The sequence below is a fragment of the Panthera leo genome, chromosome B2 (assembly GCF_018350215.1).
Source record: "Panthera leo isolate Ple1 chromosome B2, P.leo_Ple1_pat1.1, whole genome shotgun sequence".
NCBI classification, from domain to species: Eukaryota; Metazoa; Chordata; class Mammalia; order Carnivora; family Felidae; genus Panthera; species Panthera leo.
In genome coordinates, this window is record NC_056683.1 from 13,556,221 (window position 1) to 13,577,180 (window position 20,960).

At 47.2% G+C, this 20,960-nt stretch overlaps 1 protein-coding gene across 4 annotated transcripts in view; it reads right to left on the reverse strand.

Moving 5' to 3' along the window:
- Positions 1-20,960, reverse strand: part of JARID2 (jumonji and AT-rich interaction domain containing 2) — a 272,435-nt gene that overhangs the window by 143,550 nt on the left and 107,925 nt on the right. For all 4 annotated transcript variants that reach the window (XM_042937861.1, XM_042937859.1, XM_042937863.1 and 1 more), the window contains one exon: positions 4,255-4,390. In XM_042937861.1, the coding sequence (XP_042793795.1) occupies positions 4,255-4,370 (116 nt within the window). In that variant the 5' untranslated portion in view covers positions 4,371-4,390. The remainder of the gene's footprint in view (positions 1-4,254; positions 4,391-20,960) is intronic.

The following is a 20,960-nucleotide window of genomic DNA, read 5'->3' on the forward strand; positions in this document are numbered from 1 at the left end:
GGAATCCTATCTTTACAGAGGGTTCCCAAAGTGACTTCTGTTTATCCAAGGGGTGGTATGAAGTCAAGACACAGAAAGCCAAGCTTTAAAAGTCCGGCTGCCGAGGACCACTCGCGTAGATGGACGGCTGATCCACCCCCGTGTATCACTCCCTCATCTACAAGAATGGTCTGTTCTGAAGACTAAATTCATGAAATACAGCTCAAGTGCTAGAACAGTAACGGCTCAACGTACGGATTACCCATCACGACCGCAGTCAGGTTCTAAGAAAAAAGGATCCAGGTTCCCTTAAATCTACTCAAGGTTCTTTGGCTGGCCAGAGGGCTTTTGCTGGTTCTCGGATGACATTTATAGGAAGCAAATGAAACTCAAATACAGCTAATAGCTCCCCTCTCTTACCGTGTAATTATCTGTACTCATTTGTGCAGCATGTTATTATTTAAATGTCCCTAATTTCAGCCCCAGCGGGCCAAGGGCCCTCAAAGAGTGGCCGAGGCCTCAGCCTCCGCCAGCCCTTCCCCATGCTTTTGTTCATTTATAACAGCCAGAAGAAGTGGCATTATCTACAGCAGGAAGCAGATAGAAGGTTCTCACAATCAGCAAAAATCGGAGTACCGCCTCTCCTACGCCCAGCTATAACCAACACGCCACAAGGAGGGCTTCAGTTCCTACACAGACAATCCGCGAGGCCGTTCAAGACTCATGTTCGCTCCTACTAGGATGGATGGATCAATAAATGGTTAAAAAAAAAAGGAAAGAGAAAGAAATATTCATTCCTGGTTACTTTAGAACTGCAGACATAATAAAGGTTGATGGCAAACATGGATTTTAGGACATAAAATGTGATGTCTCCCTACAATCTTGTGCCTGCTTGGGTTATTACTACTGCACTAGACCCACAGAAACAGGGTAGCATAGCTCAGCCGCTTGGGAGCTGCCGCTGTCTGTGTGCAGTTAACAGACGCCAGACCCCACCCACCTCACAAGGGGGGGCGGGGCAAAGAAGGAGGTGCTGGTTCATCGTTCTAGCACGCCAAGGGTTTGGCGAAGTGACGTCAATCCGTTCTCCAATTAGGTAACAGTACAGCAAGCCTATTCTATTTGTGAACACAAAATATTACTTGAATGTGGAATTTTCCCCAGTAACTCCAGTGAGACCGATAACCCAGAAACATCTCTGAAAAGTGATCCAGTGAAAATTAAGATGTGTTTTCAATACCGCCATTAAAAAGATACGGTGTCCTTTTCATCCCTCTTGTCTTCCAAAATACTGGATTCAAAAGCTCCGCGGATGGAGTTGTAATTCCAATTCTGCTACCGCATTGCAGACAGCCGTGTCACCTTAGAGAAGTCACCACCACACAGAGCACTCACAAAGCCCCACAAGGACATTTTGGTCAGCTCACAGATGACAAGAGCAGGGGTCTCGGAGGTAGGTCAGTACCCAAGGTCCCCCGCTGCAAAGCATGAAAAGGGGGAGGCGGCGGCACAGGGGCAGCAGCTAACCCTCCCGCCAATCTGGGCACAGGAACCTGCTCTGATCCTTGTCTTGTCACTTTCCTTGCCCGTGTCCTAACAAGGGCTCTGTACGGGGCAGCTTCAAAGCCCTACCACCAGACAAATTTCTCTGACAATTAACACTGGACCAATGGAGTTCAGTTTTTGCAAGAGAAATCTCAAAAGGTTAGATAACTCACCAAAACAAAACACCAAAAAACAAACATGCACCTTGCAGGGCTGTGAAAACCTACTCCCCTACTAACCTATTTTCATCTGCCCCCAGGGCAGAACCCCAAGACAGCGTGCGGTGCACAGCTTAAGACGAGGTCATCATTCTACCATGCAGAGTATACACGAGGAGTACGAAGCAACCATTCAAACAGGGGACATGCTCACAGGCACACACGTGCGTGCACACACACAACACTGCTTGCAATCATCCTACCACCAACCTCAGCTGCCAAAAAAGTCTGGGACGCTCTCCATGTTTTCTGCTTTCTCTGCACCATGCCCCCTAGGAGAGCACGGCTGAGGTTTGAGGACCTACAGAGAAGGAGCTGCTTGTCTCCCAAGCTCTCTGGGACGCCCCCAAAAACAAAGCACAATTCAACCTGTTGGCTGCCCTCAAGAAAATTATTCTTGAAACACAGAGTCGTGTTTACTCAGAACAGCTATGGAAATCCAAGGCACAGAACGACAAAAACGTGGACTCGGACCATTGGCTCCACTGACACCAACAAGAAGTAGAAACAGGCCTATTCACAGCAATTTCACCACCGAGAGAGAGAGAGAGAGAGAGAGAGAGAGGCGCCTTGGGGTCTTGGTGCTTAAACAAGAAAATGACAAGTCCGTCTTTATCAGCAGGAAATACGAACTACAACAAAAGCCTCTTTTTTGTTGTTGAACGAATTCTTATACTAGTTTCATAAAGTCTTCAACGATCCCAAGAACACGGTCTTTGCCACTTTTCTCAGAACCTCTTCCTCAGCACCATCAAGCCCTTGACAAGGGCGGTAGAAAACGAGAGAGCTACGTGTGGTCAGCTAGCTGGCAGGGCAGGTTCCCTCTTAAAAGAACAAAAGGTAAAGATCGTCACCTAAATTCCACCTTGATTTAATCCTGGACACCCGGCTAACTTGTCCGAAAAGCTGATTTTTCTCCGTTGGGTTGTTTTCTGTTAACGGATTCCAAAAACCACGAAGGCATCTCCCCTCCTAAATAGCAGAACGAGAGCACGCCTGATCACAACAGTAACAACTACACCCCCAGCAGCTAGCGCTCTATTGTAACTCCAGGACTCAGGGACATTCTCTCCCCGCCCCCCCCCCCCCCCGCCGGATAAAAAACGTAAAGCAAATCACCATCTTCACTGTGAAGCCGAGAACACGAATGATCACATCACATCACACGTGGCTCCAGATTCTATACCTGTGACAACACATTCTACAACTTACCTTCTACCTTTTGATTCAAAAACAAAAGCCGGCGGGGGGGGGGGGGCTTCCCACACATGTTGGCTCAGACTTCAGGGGCTTCTGGTTTCAAGTCACACAGTACTAGAAGCAGACAGGGACAGACGGGGAGGGTGGGGGCAGTGGCAGGGAGGGCATCGTCTCCGAAAGCACTGCCATGGCTCTGTGCAAACAGAGTGGCAACAGGTCCCGCCTGTAAGCACTGGTTCCAAGAAGAGGCTCCCAGACAACCCACCGTACAACTAAGCAGAATGGAAAGAAACTGGAGGCCCTAAGTGAACCTGTCACCCTGCACCCTGGCATGCTGCCAAATACCCTCCAAATGCCTCTATTACCCCGTGACCAGAGCAAAGACTCTGAAACAGAACAATCCTCTCTTCCTTATCTGCTTGCTCCAAGCAGGTACAAACCAGAACACGATCGATTCATTCACATTTCTCTGTAATTCTGAAGGACGAACAAAGTTGGACAGAGCCTGGGATGTCACCACGACCACATCCCCTGCAACGAAATACAGACCGTGACCAGAAGCTCGGTTATGATCATCGGAGGGTTCCAATTCCACCATGCTAACCCTGTTCCAAAGAGACATCAGAATAAACTCGGGGAAGAGCGAGTTTCCCTCCAGGCTTCAAGGATCCATCTGATAACCATACAGGTGCACTTCCACAGGCTCGGGCATTCTGTGCCACCGTATACCAGCCTCCACATAACAACCTGCCCGGCCTGATCAACAAGGAAGCAGGTACTTAGGAGGCTATGAGCCAGAGAGCAGGAAGGGTAGGAGGCAAATGGTAGATCCAAGCTGCTTCCTATACAATCAGGGGAGAAGAACCAGCAGACAGTAGGGAGGTATCCCTAGGAGAGAATCTAGGACTGCCCTCAGTTGTGGGAATCAGCACTTTAAACCTTACAAACCTTCTTACTGGTTCCCTAAGACGATCGGGGAGAACCGCCCCACATCGCAGCAAAGTAGAAAGGCAGAGATCCACAGAAACACCTGTTAAGACAGACTCTACGTTCAACCCAGGACCTAGTAGAAATCAGATCACAGCCCTGGTCTTATCTACAGGGACCAGACTAATTAAGGCACCCTGCAAATTATATTACACAGCATATAAAGGAGCATAAAAGAAATGAATCTATAAACCCAGTAGGATGTCCAAAATAACTGCCAAGAGGGGCCTAGCCCGAGAAGCACAAGCCGCCCAGATCACATCCGATTCAGAAACAAGGCCGTGCCCGAAGACATCATCCAATTCCAACAAGACAGTCAACTCACCATTCACAGTCTTCAGGCTCCCAGCAATGCCTTCCCCGTGCTGCCTCTTCTGGGCATTCTTGAACTCCTTCAGAGACAGATAGAGGACTTTCCGCACCACCCTTTCTTCTGACCATGGAATCCCATCGCTGTCATCCTGCAGAAACAGGAAAGAGAGAAGGGAAAGCACTTAACACAAAAAGCAAGTAAATATGAAGAATCAAAAGAAACGTTAAAGAAAACTCCAAAGTATCAGAGCGAGAGGCACTTCCAGGGGATCACATCATCCTGTGGTAATGGTTCATTCAGCACGACCTTCCTGACGTCTGGAGAGTCCCCAGAAAAGCTAACCCACGGACCACAAAAGGGGGCGGAAAGACGGCCACCAGCTCGCCTCCTTTACAAACCTTTACGCCCACATACCCTCATTAGCCAATAATACTCAAGTTCTATATGCCTGGCAACATTTCGAAACAGGAGTTCGTACCCCCAAAAGCACAGGCGTAATGAACCACCGTGCTGGAGTGTCTGAGGAATTCTGGGACGTGTGCTGCCTCACACACATGCGCCGCACTCTTTTAGAAACTGCTGCCGTTGGCACTGGGGGCTAGGGGGTTGGTGCTGCCTTCAAAGAATTTACAATTCGGTCAGAAGAAGTGAAATTGGATCTGTACTGACCTCTTAAGGAAATGAGCCCTGAATGAGAGAGACAGAGCACAGCAGAAAAGGGCAATGGATCCTAGCGGAGCAGAGAGAACTGGGAGGCAGGGGCAGGAGGTTTGCGAAGGGGTGACGTAAAGAAAACAAAAAGAAGAAGAAGAAATACACACAGGTTAATAACAGGTCTTGAAGGTCTAATTAGCGTGGCTCCCTTAGGTCTGTGGTATCAGATGCAATGCAAGTTCTGGAGAGGAACAGAACAAGGGAAGGCCAGGTCGGGCGGGTGGGGGTGGGGAAAATCCCAACCACCAGCAGCCAGGCCAGAGACCATCCCAGCCATTCCAGTAGTGGCCACAGAAAAACAGAGGACAATCCAGAAGCGCCAAGAGGAGGAGGGGAGGGCGCCAACCAGCAGGGAGACCAGAAGCTACATCTGGAAACATGGAGATGGTGGGTACCAGGACGAAGTGGAGGCAATGGTCTCAGGGAACCAGCAAGAAGGTCTGTAAGGCTTAAAGCGCCAATTCCCACGGCTGAGGACAGTCCTAGATTCTCTCCTATGGATACCTGCCTACCGTCCGCTAATCGAAGAAGTCCTTATGTTCACATCCTTGCTTCAAAGACTTAAGCATTTGATAATAGTTCAACTTAGAGAACGAAGGATTGGAGCTTCTCAGATCCTTCGGGCCTTAGGAGATCAACGCAAATATTAATGCCCTGGGTAAATGCAGGAAGGCGAATCTTGGATACTTCGGGTTCCTTTTGCTCAAACGGAAGACCTCAAAGGTCAAGCCGGCACTGTTGTCCTGCATGTCCGACAGAACTGGTTTCTCCTCCTGTAAAAGCTCCCTGGGACTAGGTAAGGGAGCCAGATGACCGGAGGTCTTTTCCAGCTCTTAAACTCCTAAATTCTGCGTCAACACAAACTACATCTTAGAAATCCAACCACACAGAGACTCTAAGCCCTAAATAACTTGAAGCTGCACTCTGGTTAAGCTTCCAGGATTTTCCCAGAAAGAGAGCCATCCTCCAGTCTTCCGTACTAAGGGGAAAGAGGGCCCTGGGAAAGAAGAGCTGGGATTTCCACCTGCCCCACGACACCCTTCACGCCTGCCCATCTGCCAACTGAGATTTCCGGTAGCTCCAGAGGAAGGAGGCACATCCTGTCTTCCTGGCCGTGTTCCCTGAGAGGCAGGAGAGCTCTACTAAACCAGACCAGGGTGGTGGGGGGGTCGAGGTTCGAACCCAAGGGCTGAAAGAAGCCAGTGAATTGCCTCAGAAGCCCATGGAATTTCTCCACTGCTACTGCGAACAAGTCGCTCTCTACCTCCCAATTTACACGGTTAACAAACAGAAAAATGAAGCACCTGACCAGACCCCGTTTGCAAAGCCCAAATAACCAATCTGAGTAAAAAAGAGGCAGAGGACTGACCCATATGACGCACAAAAGGCACAAAAGAAAAAGAACTCGCTGCTCCTCTAGCTGATCCGTTGCAACTGGGATGATAAACTTTAACTCCTCCTCAAGTTCAACACAGTGCGGCGGCAATCTCATCGTTTCTCAGCAGCCAGGTAAGGCGGCCTGGCAGAATTCTCTTCTTCATGCTCAGAGTCCTATTCTCATGTAACGCCGATGTGATTACAGACTATTATCTCCTCACACCCACAGTTTGTAAATGATAAAACCCCCAAATAGCTTCCAATGCAAAAATGCCTGCAATGATTTACTGCATCGTGTTCAGACTGGTGGCTTCGTTCTGACTTCGGGCCTCCGCACAAGAGAATTATACCCCCTACAACTAGTGTCTAATTAAAACATAAACCATGGGAGATGAAACCGCCCGCAAAGGAAGATGCATTTAAGGTTCACTTACTGACAAAAGACGCTTCATGAAACCTATAAAGTACTTTAACTACAGGAGAAGCAAACGCATGACCCAGATTATGGGGTTTCAAATTCTAGACATTTAAAAAAAAAAAAAAAAAAAAAAAAAAAAAAAAAAAGGCAAACTTTTTTTTTTTGGAAACACAAGAGTTCTTTTATATAATGTACCGTGCTGGTCAAGCCTAGTTGCCTCCCTCGGTGTTGAAGCGAGACACAATAAGGTAATAAGGGATTCTGTTCTGTTTCCAAGGGCTCAATGAGGAGGTCATAATTCAGAAATTAAAACTCAGGCTGCTTTTCACAGCTGCGGGGTCATGATGAGTCACCCTATCCTAAGCCAGGAGAGGCTGGCACTCCCCCTTCGTGAAGCTGCTTGACACAGAAAGCCCAAGTGTAGCCTGCACCCAATGAGGGGGCAACACAGGGCTGAATGCCCAAGTTGTAGGTCACAGAAAGTCTACAAGAAGGTACCTCGGGTCCTTAACGGTCACTCAGAACAGTCCAGTACGGAGTGCTCTACGAAACAGCCCTGACAGAACGATCATGAACACTTCTCTAAGAGTTTATGGCTTTTTTATTCCACCCCCCCCTCCCCTTCAATAGTCATTTAACCAATTTCATCAGCCATTTAAACAATGGCGGCATGGGGTCAGGAAATCCTGTTCACTATGTATATATATCCCAGCCCCTAGGACAAGCCTGCTAGAGTAAGAGCTCGATAAACCTTTCTGGAAACATAAGACTCAAGTGCCAGCTCGCTTCCCACTAGGTTTACCCACATATGGCCTGCCTGTCCCTAACCTTACAAACATCCAGGGCATTTTAAGTGGAGTGCATGAAATCTCTATTGTTTTCTTAATGTAAATTACAGCTACCCCCATAAAACAGTCCCCACAGTGCTAATCCAAAAGGGCTGGCTACCCTTCTCTCCCTCCCTCCCTCTCTCTCTCACTCTCTCAGCAGTAAGCTTGCCAACATACCAAAGCCCTCCTACTCAATCCACCTAGTTCCCTACAAGAAAATGGCACCCATCTGGAAATCCACGTGGCCTCATAGGGCCCAAACCTAATGACCCTGCCAGAGTCCCGTACCTTGAGCTAAATACTGACTAATTCCTTCAACAAAACAATTCTCTCCAGCTCCAGCTACACAGGCTCCCCCCCTTCCTCTCTATCACTCAGGACTCTCCCATTCTGTTCCCCCTCCCACCCGCTATATTCAGTTATACATTCCCAGATCACAATTTTCAAATCAACTGATATTCCACTCATGCCTCCGAGTTGACAATTCCAAATAATCCCCTCCGACCTTCCCTAGACACCTTCAGGCCACGTGCCTCTCTGGGCAGATGGAATCACGGAAGATTGGACAGTGTGGCACTGAACAGAGAGAGATCCTTTCCTGGATTCCTTTGGGATGCTCCCCTAAAACCAAGTATCTAGTCCCTTCTGGTTTACTGGTCAGCTTAATAAAAGACGACAGAGAGGCTGTAGCCACTGTCAGGAGTCCAGTGGCTTTATTCTGATACAAATTCAGCCACCCAGAGTGTATCAGTTTTTTAAGTTTTTATTTGAGAGAGAGAGAGCGAGAGCGCACACACGAGCAGGAGAGGAGCAGAGAAAGAGAGGGATAGAGAGAATCCCAAGCAGGCTCCACACTGTCATCATGAAGCCCAATGTGGGGCTGGAACTCACGAACCGTGAGATCATGACCTGAGCTGAAACCAAGAGTCAGATGCTTAACCAACTGAGCTACCCAGGCACCTCCCAAGTGTGTCAAGTTCTTTTTATGAATTTCCTTAAAGATTTTTTTAACCTCTTGCCATTGGGGTGTCATTAAGACCTCTGAGTTTTTACATTTCACCCCATTATTGGGGAAGCACAATTCAAGCCCCCAAACAACCAAACATACCACCTTCCCTCGTTCCCATCCCCTAATTCCTTAACCTGTAGTTCCCCAACCACAAAACAAAATGCTCTGCAAATACTGCCATAAATAAGAATATCTGGGTCTCCTGACCCAATTTTAAGAAGAAAAAGAACAACAACAACAAATCACAAGGATCTAGATTCACTTTACTATTCTGACTACTAAAAGTCACTTTCTTCAGCAAATGGAAAATTGAGCATTAAGGCTTTACGAAGTAAAAGTGAAAAAAAAAAAAAATGCAGAAGTGACAGGGATTTCTTATCACTTGAAAAATCTCTGCCATTCTTTGAAATAACTGGAGAATCTCTCATCAAAAATGGCAGCTGGTCAGGAATTAAACTTGAAATGCTTATGGTCATCATCTTTTATTGAAGGAAAAAAAAACAAAGACCCGTAATGGCTCCAAGCCTCGTAATAAGACACGTGAGAACATGGGAGTGCCAGCCTAGCGCATGAAGACCCCACACTTGTGGGGGATGGCATCACCTGACAATACCCCAAAGCTCACATCCAGGTTGAAGATTTGCAAAGCCTGCTACCACCTCCTTTTAGTTTAAAATGGGTGGGAAAGGAAGACATCACAAGTATCTTTAAAAAAAAAAAAAAAAAAAAGAGGTGAGTTTCAAGGTCTTGCCCAAAAGGTCACACAGCTGGAGAGAAACGAGAGCTGCCATGTGAGGTCAACTGGTCCACGTTAGAGGGCAGGTGCCCAAAGCAAAGTTTCAAAACTCAGTAATTTAATCTCAGGGAGAAAACGTCACACATGTAACTCCCAATGACTCCTAATCGGTAGCAACATTAAGATTACTCATTTCAAGAGGTGAATGTAAATGTTATATGAAAAAACAATCCATGAGCAGCTCTAGCTGGAGGCCGGTAAAAGAACAGAAAGGGGAGGGATTATTACTGGTCTCTACAACTACCTCAGTTCTAAGGTCATCTCTCAAGGCATCCTTATGCAATCTGTCCAGGTCTGACTGCTTGTTACGGCTTTAAATTCTGGCCATCTTGACTTAGGAGAAGGGAGACGAAGATGGAAATGCATGGATTAGAGGGAAACATTTCGGGTTTTTAAAAACCTTTTTTCTAGCCATTACCATTATTTTAAAAACGAAATAGGACCCTTCCGATGGGAGGTACTTCATTTCCTATCACTTGTGAGCAAACTGAGTAAGAAGAGATTTAAGCATCACAGATAGAGTGACCAAGTAATTTATCATCCCAACCAAGGACATCATAAATAATGATACAGGAACAACTGGTGGAAACTGGGGCACAGGTCAACCAACCAATTATACTAGGTCCCTTCCAGGAGGTAGGAAGCAATGAGGTCTAACAGCAGAGATCATTTTGAACCACATCACCAAATAAAAATAAAGCCAACTAGGAATGCAGTGTGATACACACCTGTGTTTCAAACGGACATCCAGAACCTCCCACCAAGGTTTTAAAGGTCAGCCTGCTGGGGGGGGGGGGGGGGTGTTAATCCCTAAGGACAGGCACCATTAAAGATGGCGTTCCGTTCCAGAGAAATCACTCCTGCTTCCACAGGGAGGGGGCACAGGAAGTCAACTGTTCCTCATGGTAAGTAGCGTGGGGGAGGGGGGACGGATTGGGAGGGAAGAGAATGTTCACATTCACAGGTAGGAAGACCTTCGAACACGAAACCACCGTAGTATAGCTTATACAAGTGCGAAGACAGGATTCGTGTTTGGATGACAGGAGCTACCGAAGAGTTAAACCAACGCCACCTCCCCGTGTACAACACCACCTCCCCGTGTATATATCCTATCTCTATCCACCTTGTCCAGGCCTCGGGAATGGAGGGATTGGTGACTTTCCAGCCCTTTTTAAATGAAAATGAAGTGACGGAGCGCCCTGGGTGGCTTAGTCAGTTGAGTCCGTGAGGCTCCTGGGCTCTTCTTTCTGGCCCGGGTCAGGATCTGAAGGTTCCCAAGTTGAGCCCTACACCGGGCTCTGTGTGGAGAACGTGGACCCTGCTGGAGATTCTCTCTCTCCCTCTCTGCCCCTTCGCTGCTCACACTGTCTCTTCCCCCCGCCCCCCACCCTTTCTCCCTCTCAAAATAAGTAAACATTAAAAAAGAGAGAGAGAGAGAGAGAGAGAGAGAGAGAGAGAGGCAACTGCGTGGCCCAGTCGGTTAAGCATCTGTCTGACTCTGACTTCGGCTCAGCTCATGATCTCTGGGTTCAGGAGTTCAAGCACCAGATCAGGCTTTCTGCTGTTGGCACAGAGCCCGCTTCGGATCTGGACGCTCCCCCCCCACCTCTGCCCCACCCTGTTCAAACTCTCCCTCAAAAATAAACATGAAAAATAAATAAAATAAAATAAAAAATGAAACTGTGGCGCACAATGCCCAATTCCAATACTCACCCCTCCCCTCTAAGTTGTATTAACAAGAACTAAACACTTCATGGGGGGGGGGGGGGGGGGGGCGGCGCGAGGAGGGAGGAGGAAGAGGGAGGAATCTGACAAACACACAGAGCCAAACAATAAGGAGGCAAAATCTGAAAGACCGGGTTGGTGAGGGAGGGGAGGAGGAAGAACCTGATGGCATCTTCTTTCCTTTTTCCATGGAGAAGGACTGGAAACCTATCCACGAATGCCTTTTCTTCTCAGAAGCAGCTCTGCATATACCTGCTGGTAAGTCGCCCTACTTAACACAATTTGTTGTTGTCTGAAATGCCAGCCTCTTCTATCAACAGTTTGGGAAGAGAACAATGAAAGCATCCCCCCCCTCCAAAAAAAGATGCGGGGTGGGGGGTGGGGGGGGGGGAGTGTTGTTGACTTCTTGGCACGGATTCAACATAAACAAGGATTTATGAAGCCAAAAATAAGGAAGAGAAAACACTGAAGAAAAATGTGAGCGGTAGAACTTAGGCTAAAACTAACATTTCTTCCCTTTTAACAAAAGGCGTTTTCTCCGTTACAAGACTCTCACAACTCCATTTGATGCCGTCCACTTTCTGTCAATTCCATGAACTGGATCAACTATCGATATTCAAAACAGCAAAGAAGGATCAGGGCAATATTCACATCTAGAAAGACAAGTGGCCAGGAAACCACGGACTTCCTGAACTCGTGAAGGATGTTGCTCCGCCGTGACTTTAAATGAAAAGCACTTCCAGCAGCAAATTTTCTCCCAGAGACACGCTTCCTGGGATAAAGCAAACAGCCTAAAAATGCTTATGCAAGGAAGAGTTTTACTTCTTCCAAACTCCCATTAAATAATGTGTACTTATCTTTGATTACCGCCTATTTATATTAAAAAAAAAAAAAAGCCACAGCTGAAATTGGATTAAGAACTTCTGCTCAAAACGATTTATTGCATAACACAACTCTGACAGCCTGATTCTCCGGCCACCGACTGAGCCTTTATAAAAATCTGCTGGGCAGCTGCCAAGTCAGCTCTTTTGCGTCTGAGCATGTCAGACATTGCTGTTGTCAAGGCAGCAACAGCATGGGCTGCAACATCCCCACGTTCATGGTTAAACGGCACAGCACAGAGGGCCAGCAACACAGGGTTCCACCTTCCTGCAGCCCTTCCTCTGACAGTCTGGGGTCTCGACAACATCAAAAAGGCCCAAGATCTACAGCAGGGTTATCTCCAAGAATCCAGCAGAAATCTGGGTTGACCATCTTCGGTGTAGGGAGTGGGGAAAGAAAAGAAAATCAAGTTACAAGGAAATACTTGACCAGGGTCTTTGGAAAGACCCATCAGAATGAGGGAACGACTCGGCATCAGCAGTGGGGACGGGGACTCCACAAGGACGTCATTTGGGAATACGTTCTTAACAAGCAGGTTCCCAAAGGACTCCTAACGGATTTGGATTTTTTCCATCATTAAAGCCTTCTTATCTGAAGAATACACTCCCCCCCCCCAACAAAATTTTCCCCAAATGGCATATTCTAAACCTGCGCTAACCAAACGGCCATGTGGCTATTTACAATTAATTAAAAACGATGCTCCAAGTTGCACTAGACACATTTCAAGGGCTCAACAGCCACATGTCTCCCCCAAAACGGACAACGCAGCTACAGAAGGTTTCCATCATCACGGGAACTTCTAGAGCACGCATTTGCACTTAATTGGATGGGGTTTCAAGGACTGTGTGTTACTTCCTCCTGCGTTTCCACACGGTCCCCGAGACTCCTCAAAATAGGTACCTTTATGCTCAGCTTAGCAGGAAAATTCTGGAATATTCAATACTTTGCACAAGAATCCGCGTCTCAAGTAGGGGAGAACGATGTGAACTGCAAATAGCCACCCCTATATATAGCTCTCTGGAAAACCGGTCTCAGTCCTCATTGCTACAGTGGCCTTGCAGTTTTGCAGGGAACATATAGGAAATCCTGGGGGGGGGGGGGGACGGGGACGGGGGACTTTTGAGTCTGAGTCTACAAGTAAGCCCTGAGGACATAACACGTTAGTATGCCTTCAAGTCATTTTCTAAGGAATCTCCTACAGAACAATTCCTCCAGAATTAAGACTAGACAAAAAAAAAAGGCCCATCTTCCACCAGCCAGTTTCCAAGCACCAACAGAGTGACCCAAGCCACTGAGGTGGATTCCTGCCCCCCACCTCCTGCCAGGACCAGTCAAGGGTTGTGGGTCTTGAGCCGCGGCGGGGGGGGGGGGGGGGGGGGGGGGGGGGGGGGGGGGGGAAGGCAATTTTTACCCTTCTGTTGCTTCCCCAGTGTTGGGGTCATTTTAGGAGTTTGACCAATAGCTGGGGTTTGCTGGCTTTTCTGGGTCAGCAGCGCCCCCATCCAGAAAATAAGTGTAAGCATATATACGTGCCCAGGGGACAGACTGACTGGCCAGGCTACATGACAAGCCAGTAGGTTGAATTTGGCCATTTTATGCAAACTTTTCAAATTTATGAAAGCTATTTCAAATTATCAAGTTATTTTCAAACAGTTCAAATAAACCCTGTCCTTGGATTGAACATATAAATGGACACTGTGCCACATTTGTTCTAATACGTACTTGTCCCCTTTTCTCATTACCATCCAGCCCTCTCCAGACCAAACGACCACCCCGGAAGTGCTCTGTGCCAGGTCATTACAGGCACGGGTCTCCAGAAACAAGGCCAATGTCGGTTTCCCCCTCCATTAGCACTTTGCGCTAACAATGAATGGATACCACTATGTGGCGGGCCACAAGATACGTGTTTCTTGCACATATTCTCCTCTCCAAGTGGCCTACAAAGTATTCACACAAACATTCCTAAGTGACACACCTTAGGCACGGAGGTTCTTAAAAAAAGATCCCATCCTGATGGGTCGGTGTGACCACAGAGTACCTGCCAGGTGCCCTATCATCTCTGTGTTCCTGACACAACAGCCTGGGGTCTAGCTCAGGCTATGTACTCAAAACCAGTTCGGGGCGCCTGGGTGGCTCAGTAGGTTGAGCATCCACCTTTGGCTCAGGTCACGATCTCCCAGTTCGTGAGTTCGAGCCCCGCATGCATCAGGCTCGTGGCTGTCAGCACAGAGCCCACTTCGGATCCTCTGTCCCCCAAACCCCTCTTTGCCCCTCCCCCGGCTCACGCCCGCCCCCAAAAATAAACGCTAAACACACACATACTATGAGCGAGCACTTATAAACAGATGGAAAGCGTAAAGAAAATAGTAGCCTGGAGGGAAGAGAGACCTGGGTTCCAATTCTAGAACTCGGTTTCCTCATGTGCAAGACCAACGACCCAGGAGAATGACTGCCAACTTGAGCATCCGTGAGAAGCCATCACAAGGCTTGAAAGGCCCCCAGATTGTGGGCCCCACGTCCACTCTCTCCCAGGTAATGCTGATGCTGCCAGCCCGCAGACCATGCGCTTTGAGAATCACAGGTGCACACTGGCCTGGTGACAGAAGGCACGTCCACCTGGCCTACGAAAACTGTTCCGCCGCCACGAAATGCACTAGAATTGCCAAACCTAATGCAAACTTTCTATTAGCCACCTGATTTCTCCCCTGGCTTTCCTGTTTCCTCTCGGGGACCTTCCACTAGGACTCTCCTGCCCCTCCCAATCTGTAACGATCTTAACACCCATGATGTCTATTTCATTCTCTTAACACTCTCCTCCCTCCTCTCCTTGCTCCGCCCTCCCTGTGGGATTCTACCTCCATCATCCCTGCCACCGCCCTCCTGACTGCCCAGGGTTTGGCATCTTAAGTGGGACTCCTGCTTCTTTCTCATTATTCACGTTCAGTCTCTAAATCCAGGTATACTGCTGCACGTCCTTCCAGATACAGGTTAAAACAATGCCCTCATCTCCCCTCCTACAGGGGAGACCTTCCAAAATGAGGACCACCAACCAATCCCTAGTGCAACCATCCCCCTCCCCCCCCCCCCCCCCACACACACACAAGGTCTCTAAAAACACAGCTACCGGAGTTACTCTCTAAAACAAACAAAAAAAAAAAACAAACAAACAAAAAACAGAAAACCAATACAGGTCACTCCTTCCCCTACATAAAGCTTTCCATGGCTCCCCAATGGCTACTATGGGAGACATTTCCAAATCTCTTTGGGAAGCCTACAAAATTTCTTTTACAACCAAGGCAACGTCCCTTCTAGGCTCTAATTCCCTCACAACTCAACAAGAGGTGGCAATGCTCACCTTGCAGCCCCACCTCAAAGCCAATACCAGGAAACCGGAGGACTGGTCTTCCTGACTAAAGGAGCTCATCAGGACTTCAGTAATTCCACAGAAAATAAAGAACAGACTTTCTAAACTCGCCAGTAGAGAGCTCATTCTCCGTTCTCTTTTTCGTATCAATACTTTGGTACCAAGAAACACAGTCAATTAGGCTCCACAGTCCGTTTGACCCGATTCACCACCTATGGCTGTTACCCACCACTCTTGGTTTTATATTGCACAGAATGCCCGATTCTAGGTTACCAGGGCCCTTTGTACAAGATAACAATTGTTTGTTTTCCATGTGATAGATTTCCTACCAGTTAATCTATTCCTAATCCGATGACAAGATTGAACTCTATCACTATTTCACACTGGTTTCCTAAACAAAACCAGAAACTTTCACTGGTTCCTGCATCCAAGCCAGTTTTTTTGTTTTTGTTTTTTGTTTTGTTTTGTTTTTTTGTTGTTGTTTAAATTACAGGTTTACTTATTTTTGAAAGAGAGAGAAACAGAGTGTGAGGGGGGGTCAGGGGTAGAGAGACAGGGAGACACAGAATCCAAAGCAGGTTCCAGGCTCCGAGCTGTCAGCACAGAGCCCGACACAGGGCTTGAACCCACAAACGGTGAGAACATGACCAAAGCCAAAGCCGGATGCTGAACCAACTGAGGCACCCAGGAGGCCCCCAAACCAGTTCTAAGATTTCTCCTTTCACGCAGGACAAAAGTCCCTGCAGTTAACTCTCTCCATAAAACCCAACGTACCAGCACACAGGTTCAAGGAAGCGACTCGTGCTTACCTACAGGCTGACAAAGCTCCCTCAAAATCATGCGGGCTGACCGCCTCAAAGGTGACACTGCCTATGTATGTCCAACCTTATTTTAAAGCAAAGCGGTTAGCGAAAGCAAATGTGGCTATCTGGAAGCAAAGTCAGGATTCTTTCGATGTTGGCATTTCGCAATGATAAGAGAAAACTCATGTCATAAGCAAAGTGGATGTGAGTAGAGACTTACCGTTCACACTTCAGGCAGGATGTGTCAAAGAATAAAGCAGACACAGGCAGAGGACAATGTCGCTCTAAATGGGAAACCACTGGAAGATTTTGAGCCAAGAAGGAACCATTTCATGTACATTTTTAAAAGTTCCCACAGACTGTGCTGTTGAGAATTAACTGTGGCGGGGTGGGGTGGGGTGGTTGAGGAGGGAAGCAGGGAAGGCCTTGCCATTTGCCCACACACGGGGGGGGGGGGGGACACCAGGTAGGTATATGTGGTGTGGCCGCCACGGCTAGTCACGTTCTGCAGTCCCCTCTGGCAGAAAGGAAGGCACTTCTGGAAGGAGAGCTCTGGAGCAGAGAGAAGGGAGGAACCAGAGTTTAGTTTTTAGTCATCCCAGTCATTACCTGGAACTTCATTTCCTTAACATGAAAACATTCTCTTCTAGAGCAGAGATCAGAACTGGAGATCTGAGTATAACTAGTAGTTTACAAATCAAACTTAGGATCAAGCTTCTGGTACCCTAATTTACTGAAGGGCAGAAAAAAACAGGTTACACATCCCCGTAAAAGTTAGAGACAAAGTCAAACAAAGGGCTGGCTGACCTGGAGTGGTTTTATGGCTAAGAAGGTTTTTGGAGCCTTTAGGAAAAACGATGCTTTAAAACTTTTTTTAATTAACATTTATTTTTGAGAGAGAGAACGCACAAGTTGGGGGGGGGGGGGGGGAGACAGACAGAATCCTAAGCAGGCTCCAGGCTGTCAGCACAGAGCTCAAAATGAGGCTCAATCCTACAAACCATGAGATCATGACCTGAGCCAAAGTCGGACACTTAACTGACTAAGGTGCCCCAGGAAAGATGATGCTTTAAGACAAAGAGGGGCACCTGGACGGCTCAGTCGGTTAAGCGTCCGACTTCAGCTCAGGTCACGATCTCGCGGTCCGTGAGTTTGAGCCCCGAGTCGGGCTCTGTGCTTTGGAGCCTGGAGCCTGTTTCAGATTCTGTGTCTCCCTCTCTCTCTGCCCCTCCCCCATTCACACTCTGTCTCAAAAATAAATAAACGTTTAAAAAAAATTAAAAAAAAAAAAAGTGAAAAGGGCACCTGGGTGGCTCAGTCTGGGATCTCACGGTTCCTGGGTTCGAGCCCCGCATTGGGCTCTGCGCTGACAGCACACAATTTGGGGACCAGTTCCTTCCAGCTAATAGGTTTTATGTTTCAGAGCACAAAAGCTTTAGTATCTGCCAAAACTTTCTGTCTCTATTTCAAAGACTGAATTCTTGACCTTAGAGAATTTCTATAAAAGCAAGAAGAAGTATATTAAGACATGCTGGATAACTATTTAAATAGTTAATCTGGTTTCCTTACTTACAGGGGTTTCAAGCGTGGAGCCTGCGTGGGATGCTCTCCCCACTCCGCGCTCTCTGCCCCTCCCCCACCCACTCGCTCTCAATGCACATCAACAAACTTAATAAAAACAAAACAGAGTGAATGGAGGCAGAGGAGTGCGGATGGATGGAAGGAAGAAAATGAGAGTTTTACACACTCAAGAGTCCTAGGAAAATCCACTTGCCACCACGGCCCTAATTCACAAGCGATGGCAGTTTAGCGAGGTGGCAGCGGTCAACAGGGGCACTGTGATGAGGCTTGAGCTCACCAGTTGCTGCTGGTAAGAAACTTCTATTCGGCCACGTCAAGTCCTAAATAAAAAATCAATTTCCGTCTCTGTGTCTCTCTCGTGGACACACACACCCTTTAAAAACATACTTTCTTCTATTTAGGCTTCACATGCAAATAAGAAAAACATCCACCCCTAAGCAGAGTCGGGCAAGCAAGGAGACACGGGCCTGGGGCCTGGCTCACAGGGAGTCAAAACATGGTCACAAGAGGACCCGTCCAGCAACTCGGGGACTCGGTGGCGAAGTTTTCAAGAGGTCACAAAACAGAAAGATTTGTGTGGAGAGAAGATGAGGGACGACCTGTTCTCTCTCCAGCGACTCCAGGAAGGACCCCCAACAGCCTGTTCTAGAAGCCAGCAACCCACAGACAGAACAGGGCGGAACACTACAAAACCCAAAGGCAAACACCCTAAGACCCTGGAGAAAGAATACAGGAAAAAACCTGCTGAGTGTCAGAAGGTTTTTGTTTTACCCACCCCTAGGGGGTCACACCCCAATGCCACACCTAAGCTGGGCTTTCTCTGTACATTCTTCCTTCAGGAAACCTCAAGCCCCTGAAGCAAGCAAAGATTCTCACCTTAGAAATACTGTTCTCTGGGTTTACCAAAAACCCATATTCTCATCTTGGCCGAGTACATCTTTCTCATCTCCATTGCTAAGGGCTTTTGGCATTCAGGTTTGAGCAGCCACGGAAGCTCATCCAACTAGAATGCTAACTGTCAAGCTTGACTGCCCTGGAAACCCCCTGGGGAGCTCTCCGAAGTACAGACCTCACCCCTATTCTGACTTCACTGGTCCAGGGTGTCCTGTGCGCCCTGAGAGATTTTGAAAGACTCAGAATCACATCTCTAGACTCAGCCCTCGGACCATCCGTCTATCATCGAGACTCCCACCCTGGGTACAAATCACTCTCAGGGCGTGAATGGGATCTATATTCTTACAACTCCCCAACACCAACCCTCGTACACATTAGAAGCTTAAGTAACTGATGAGCAAATGAGGCTAAGAAAACAAAAAGAAACTCAAGTAACTAAGGAAACCAGATTAACTATTTAAATAGTTACCCAGAACGACTTAATGCACTTCTTATTGTTTTTACAGAAATTCTTAGATCAAGAGTCAGTCTTCTCTGAAACAGAGACAAGAAGTTTTAGCAGATACTAAGACTTTTGTTCTCTGAAACATAAAACCCATGAGCTTGAAGGAACTGAATCAAACAGCTATGAACTACTCAAAAGCGTCCAGAGTTCCCACTGAATGCAGGAAACTGCGTGTCTGAGTCAGAGATGGGTTCTGATTTGCCAGTAATAAATACAAAAATAACATCTCAGTAAAAGATCAGGAAACTAGGTTATGACTGGTCTCTGATTTAATTCTATCGGGAGGGAGAGATTCGAAATACAGATCATCTCTGACCCAATATCCCATCATAGGGAACGAGGCTAAATGAAGGTCAACTTACGAGGAGAAAAAAGGCCTGCACATGTTCGGTTTTACTTCTCATTTACCTAAGTCTCAAGCGACTGCCAAACGACCCTAATTCCCAGGTTACCTGAAGGGCACAGCTGAAGCTTCTATCCCTCTTCTTGTGCCTGGGAGCAAGGATGGTCAGGCTTTGCTCTGGGAAATCTCCTGGCCACTGTTAACATACAATTCCACTTTTGTTTCCAGACAGACTGAGTGGCCTGCCGGCTCGCTTTTTGTTCCTGACATTCCCCAGTTATCAAGGCAGCTCTCAAAAAGACCTTCTCTAACCCCACGGACAAGAGAAAATAGATCTTGTACTTCTAACAGGACAGTAACGGATGGATTTTATCTTTAAGTTGATGAAGAAACACTTGGGGGGTGGGGGAGAGGGGCGTGGGGAGTAGTCCTATACAAACACACAAAAAATTTTAATGGCCAGTTGGGGTTCGACAAACTTTTCAGACCACTTTACAAAAGCCCTGACCTCAAAGAAAACACTTTCCAAGGCCAACATACATGCCCACACAAAGAAACACAGCAGGCGCTCCCCAAGGGCCAAAATAAAATGCTCTCTAGTAATTACCATAAATAGAAAAGGAGACGGGCTTCCTGAGTCAGAGTACAGAGTACAAGAAAAACCACCAGCAACAAAAACATCATAAACAAAATTACATTGCCAACAATAAACCGGGAGCAAAGCGGAATTGCTTCTCAGTGAGATGCAAAGAAACACATCTGGAACAAGAGGACGCGTCCATGAGCCTGCAGAGAGGGCTGTCACAGTAGAACATGCTGGTACCTTTCTTAAATACAGAAGCAGAATGCAATGACAATTGCTTTCCTTTGGTACAAACAGAGAAGTTTCTGAAAAACCCAACAAATAAACTATAGCTGAACATCTGACAAAAGATCTGCTTCTCGTTACTCTGGGCATTTATGATTTCCCCTAAATTTGGTACAATTTTCCAATCGATTCCAATTTCTTGCTTAATCAGTAGAGAAAATTAGAGATCCTCCCTCAAAGAACAGTCTGAGAACCTCTCAAATGAGCACATGAGGCAGGTGCCCATCAGAGCAACCACACTAGCTCTCACTAGTATTGTGAGGTTAGCAGTTAGAAATCAGACATTGTACTGGGGCGCCTGGGTGGCTCAGTCGGTTAAGCGTCCGACTTCGGCTCAGGTCACGATCTCGCCGTATGTGAGTTCAAGCCCCGCGTCGGGCTCTGTGCTGACCGCTCAGAGCCTGGAGCCTGTTTCAGATTCTGTGTCTCCCTCGCTCTCTGACCCTCCCCCGTTCGTGCTCTGTCTCTCTCTGTCTCAAAAATAAATAAATGTTAAAAAAAAATTTAAAAAAAAAAAAAATCAGACATGTACTGTATAAATCCTCTCCAAAATGAATCTGTGATTAAAGATAAACACCACAGAAAATACTAGTGAAGGAAGAGCATGAA